Raw genomic sequence first — 5,810 nt, 5'->3', positions numbered from 1 at the left:
GATAAGGCCACGTGGCAAATACCCAATTCTTCTCCTCTTCCCTTCCCACCTGCACTCGCAGGCCGTCACTTCTCTCTCCCCCCCAGCAACATGGCCTCCCCTGCACTCATCACTCCGACTTCCACTCCCAAATCTCTCTCTTCCTCCAGGCCCAAATCCCCCATCATCGCCGCCGCCTCCTCCTCCTCCTCCACACCCCCAGCGACGACCGCCGCTCAGCCCCTCCGCCGTGAATTCCTCTCCATCACTTCCTCCATCGTGTCCAGTTTATGCCTCAACCCTCTGCTGCCAGCACTAGCTGCTTCGGACGAGGAATATGTGAAGGAGACGGAGGAGGTGATCGACAAGGTCAGGACCACCATTACAATGGACAAGAACGACCCCAACGTGGCAGAAGCGGTGGCTCAGTTGAGAGAGACCTCCAATTCCTGGGTGGCCAAGTACAGGAGGGAGAAGGCTCTCCTGGGCAGGGCTTCGTTCCGTGACATGTACTCCGCACTCAACGCGATTTCGGGGCACTATATCAGTTTCGGACCCACTGCTCCTATTCCCGCAAAACGCAAGGCCAGGATCTTGGAGGAGATCGACACTGCTCAGAAATCTCTGCAAAGGGGAAGGTGAACTTCATTCCTCCCCAATTATCCATTGGATTCCCTCTCTGCTTCGTCTAGGTTTTTGTATTATTGCATCCACTACTCGAATCGAATCATAGTAAGAGGATCATTTTCAGGAGAGGCGACTTTGCAGTTCTTCTTGTAATTACATATGTATGTTTTTGGGGGGGGGGGGGTTTCCATTGACGTGAAATTAATCCATGTCATTCTTACCCTCGATTTTGATTTCACAATGTTCATTTTGTTAAGACGCTTTCTCTTCTTCAATCTTCCCCGATGCACGGAGTACTTGTTTATCTTCTTGTGACGGTAAGTAATAACATATAGTCACAATGCTCCTCATGTTGTCTGTCGATCTCAAAACACCCGTCATGCAAAATTGTTTGTTTTTGATGGAGCAAAATACAAACATTTCAGCATCGAATGGAACAATATATTTATGTATGGACAGTCATGTTCGATAAGACGATGACCCAAGCACCAACAAAACAAAATACCCGAAAACTAAACTATATATGGGCAGAGTTTGGTCCAGAATGCATTGAGCTGGATCCGCTTTCCATAGTCATGCTATTTCTAAACATGATTCGGCATCTGGTTCAGTTCTTGCATCAAACACCTGGCTTCATCCTCGATGACAAAATTCAGACGTAAGTTAGAGATGGAATTCGTTGTTATTGATTAGCCAACCTACCGGATAGATTTTACTGGTCTCCCTTTCCTTTTTTTTTTTTTTTAACCAACTAATTTCTCTCTCCCATTAATAGGATGACATTTTTGTGAAAAGCCCTAATTCACTTAAACAAATGTAGGCGGGGGAAAAATTTTCATAACGTTAATTTTTTTTTGAAGGGAAACTAACGAATGTGATGAAATATATAACCGGTAAGCCTCACTTCTCCTACATTCAAGTTCTCTAAAAATGTAGCGGTTGGCACAGTGATTGGTTTCTCAACGTTATCATAGTCTATAGGATGTGTGAGAGATAGAAGACCCTATGAATAATAGGGGAGGTGTTGGGAGGCTATTGATCTGAATAGTAATTTACATAGCATGCGTCATTGCCTTATATTATATGAACAGTGCCGCATAGCCTAATCCAATGGGGACAAACTCCAAAACCCATCAATTTAGTGTGTGTTTGATTTTTAATTTGATAAAAATTAATTTGATAAAAGTCAGTTTAAAAAAATCATTGTTGTAACGAAATTTGTATTTGAATATATTTTATTAAAAGTTAGTTTGACAACTAAAAGTTGTTAGGTTAATAGACTTTTGAAATATATTTTTGAATATGTAATGACTAAAAGGGTATTAATTTATGATAATCACTAATTTTTATGTACAATGTAATATATTAAAAATGTAAAGATGCAAGGATAAAACTATAAAATGTTGGAATAAATTATGTAATCATTTTACTATTTATGTATTTTATTTATTTATTTATTATTTATTATTTACTATTTATGTATTTTATTTATTTATTTATTTATTTATTTATTTTCAATCTATGAACCTTTTCGTTTTGATTTGTTCCCTAGTGCTTTTTTTTCCCCTTCCGTCAGAGATTAATATTTTGGGTGTGTAGTTTGAAGACAGAGACGGTTGCACGACAGGAATGAGAAAATATTGAGGGTATATAGTCAAATGGAAAATTAGGCACCAGTCTTTATGCTTTTATCTACATTTCTGTTTCAAAGCTACCCAATGGAGCTTCCAAAATTCCACATTTCAGCTGGGTTGAAAAATCATTTTGAAAAGTACATTTGCTCTCATAAAATTAATCCAAATAACATTTTACATTTCAAAGTAAAAAATTATTTTTAAATGTGAAACGGTATTACTCAAACGGTGTTTTAGAGGTGTTTGGTTCAAGTATGCCACACGAAATAAAGTAGGCTCAACGAGTGCTAGACTGCTATATATAAATGTAATGATGATTTGAGATTGTGATCAATTAGGGGAAGGCACCAAGTCTAGGCAAAAACTCTCGAATGCTTCTCTAAAGAATTTGGGTCAGGCTTGTTCACTCTCCCCGTAAATTGATTGGCCCAGCGCAGTTTAAATTTGATGGGCCTTACCGACTTGGTCACGTCTAGGCCTTTTAATACCCGTAACTCGCCCACACCTCCAGCTAAGGTACGCTGCTCACACGAAATCACCATTCATTGGCTTGGAGCGTGAACATCATTATGGGGAATTTTCAAAGGTGCAAATCCATGGTTTGTTTCAGAAACTCTTCCGGCCTACGTTTAAAGATATGTCTTTTTGCCCAGTTTATCCGTGGCCTAGATTGAATATTACGTGTTTGCTTGTTCTCCGATACGGATAAGGAAGGAAAACTCAGAAAAAAGAATATATATATATATATATATATATAAGACGACTTGATTGAATATTACAACTAGTTCAGTTACAACCAAACTGGTTGGAATAATAGGAAGGAGTCAACAAGAAAGAAAAGTTAGGCTTAGAATATCGTAGCATACATTTCGACGGGTAATCAGTGATAAAGAAGCAAGGTGTCGTTTTCACCGTTTCCAAGGGGTGAATGTACAGATATCACGGAGCCTGGCCACCGAATTAGCGCCGGAGAACGTGGCCTACATCACCATGAACTCTCCTAATGCTACGCTCTAAATCATCCGTATCTTGACTTGCCATTTATAAACCATCAATTATTTGGCCACTATAAATCATAAATATCACTCGTTGCATTGCATCGAACTCGTTATAATTTATTATTCTAAAATTTTCCTAAAACTTAAAGCACAATAAAATTTAAATATCCCGTATAATTTCAACTTTTATATATATTTTTATCTGAATAGTCAGTAACGGATCTTAATTTTTACACGAGACGCGAGAGGTTGCCTTTTTATGATGAAATGATCCCGGAACATGATGTTTTTTCCTAACATTTTTTTCTCTGTTGGAATTTATAAAAAATCCCGCGTTTAAGTGATTGAAAAATGGGGGGTACATAAACTTGAAGAAGTGAATCTGATTAAGGTATAATCATATAGAAAATTGCCAACTTTAGCCAACTGCATGGTATCAAAATCATCTGAAACATGTTGGATAATAATATTTTTTATTGTTTCTGTATCATATCGAGTTCAATACAGATAACTACAGATTGGTTATGGCCCGTTAATTTGAGTCAATTTAACTTCTACTGTATTAAAAAGAAAATAGATATGTGCAATTACAATACCAGGTCCAACATTGAACCACAAAGACAGGGGAGCCAGCAAAGTAATAGATATGTAAACAAAATGTTCGTACAAAGCGAGGGAGTGGGATGACAAGATAAACATATTGTCAAAGTAGAAGGAGGATATACGTATATTAAAAAAAAATCTTGGCTTTTAGCAATTTTAACTAATTTACATGTAAGATTTAAACTAAGTGTTGTCGGGTTCATATAGGAGTAACTCCAGACATGATTTTCATCTATACACAAATTTTGAATCTTTAATGTCACGCGTATACTAATTATTTTGAGGTGAATGTGATAATTTTCAGAAAGGATGTAACAACATGTATAAATGTTAACAAAAGGGGCTCCAATGATACGTAATGAAGATGAAGCGTGGAGCCAAGGAAAAGAGATAGAGTTTTGATGGTTGGGGACCGACTAAAATTTCCAACACCAGGGGCAGGTTAAAATAAAGAAGGAAAAACCCTTGCTTGACTTTTCTGCATCAACACACCATCATGGCCTAGTCACCAAACTAATCTTCAACTCTCAAAAATCAAACTCAAATCTTTGGCATGACATAAAACCAGTGATGTCAAACACGTACACTGAAACACTTGACGGTGTCAATAGTGTCAACCACGCTTGGAATCAATATACCATTTGCCGCAACCTTCAGGCACCGTCAAGAGTACCGTTAGTTATATTATTATTAATTTCTACTACACAATTATAATTATAATTCTGATTTAAGTAGTTTGATTTTGGTGTTGATGACTACACGTTTTTGCTTATTTTTGAGTTGATCATCCATGTACATGACCTCACAAATCTAACCTAACGAAAAACCTTGGCCAATGAATTGGACTTCTGATGATGACTTCATACATTCAATCCCTCACTTGTTATTTTTTCAACGCCCTAGTCTAATCCGAACATTGAAACCGATCGATGACACGTTGTTCCTGGATGTATGATTAATTTATCCATCAAGCTATTGTTTAATTAACACTATATATAGTGGGGGTGGGTGTGGGAACAAGTTTATAATTGGCATGTTACTGAAACAGGAATAGGATAGGACCCTCCCAAGTTTTGGTGCGATCATTTATCACGTCACCCCACCATTTTGCAATGCAGTGTTTTTCAAATATCGGATCCAAACTATGCATGTATTGTAGGGTTGGTCTTGTGGCACTCCATTAACTATGTTTAACACACAATGCTATTGGATAAAAATTAAAATAATTATATAAACGCGAACCTTGGCGGGTCCCATGCCAAGAATAATTGATGAGGATAAACTTCACAGCACATTTGAAATAGTGAAGGTGGAATATTACATGATACTTTATATTTATTAATCCCTAAGAATATAATATCTAAGGATTAAGGAGCAAATTTGCTTTTGAAATATCCTACGAGGAGTGTCAGGTATACTAAAATAAAAAAAGTGCAATGTTATTCTCAATCTTTTAAAATGAGGACAATATTACCTAATTTTAACATACATTATTAGTTGATTATTAATTGACTTTGAGAAAAATTATTTTAATTTAATAAAGATTACTTGGCTACCACAATATTTCTCTTCTTTCAATGGATAAAACATAAATTTTTTTACAAAAATTCTTTTTGGAACCAGCTTCAATCATCAATAACAATAAAATCAACAAGAACCTAGATGACCAACATATCCTAGACTGAAAACAAAGATCGACAACAACATCCTAGATCCACAACAACAAAAACCCAAATCACTCTGCTGAAATACAGTCACGAAACTGATGTAGAGAGGAAGCAAAACAAAAGAGAAAATGGATTAAAGAAAACCCAAGAGGCTCTGCTAGGGCTTGGAGTTTGAAATCGTTTGGAGATTTTTGAAGCTTCTAAACAATAAAAAGTAAGATTCTCAAGCTTAAATCTACCTATTTCTTCCATTTTTCTTGATGTTAAAAGTTAGGATTTGGTGAGAATAATGATTTTCGATC

General features: G+C 36.6%; 1 protein-coding gene across 1 annotated transcript; it reads left to right on the top strand.

The window, feature by feature from the left end:
* The first annotated feature begins 41 nt into the window (after positions 1-41).
* LOC129316327 (photosystem II repair protein PSB27-H1, chloroplastic-like) lies at positions 42-956 on the top strand. Its single transcript, XM_054960690.1, has one exon. It carries the CDS (start codon positions 91-93, stop codon positions 619-621), a length of 531 nt encoding a protein of 176 aa, XP_054816665.1. The 5' UTR covers positions 42-90; the 3' UTR covers positions 622-956.
* The last annotated feature ends 4,854 nt before the right edge of the window (positions 957-5,810 follow it).

The sequence above is a fragment of the Prosopis cineraria genome, unplaced genomic scaffold (assembly GCF_029017545.1).
Source record: "Prosopis cineraria cultivar Desert tree isolate PC_DT_omini unplaced genomic scaffold, ASM2901754v1 PC7, whole genome shotgun sequence".
NCBI lineage: Eukaryota > Viridiplantae > Streptophyta > Magnoliopsida > Fabales > Fabaceae > Prosopis > Prosopis cineraria.
Note: the sequence above shows the minus strand (reverse complement) of the source record. Positions and strands in the feature narration are given on the sequence as shown.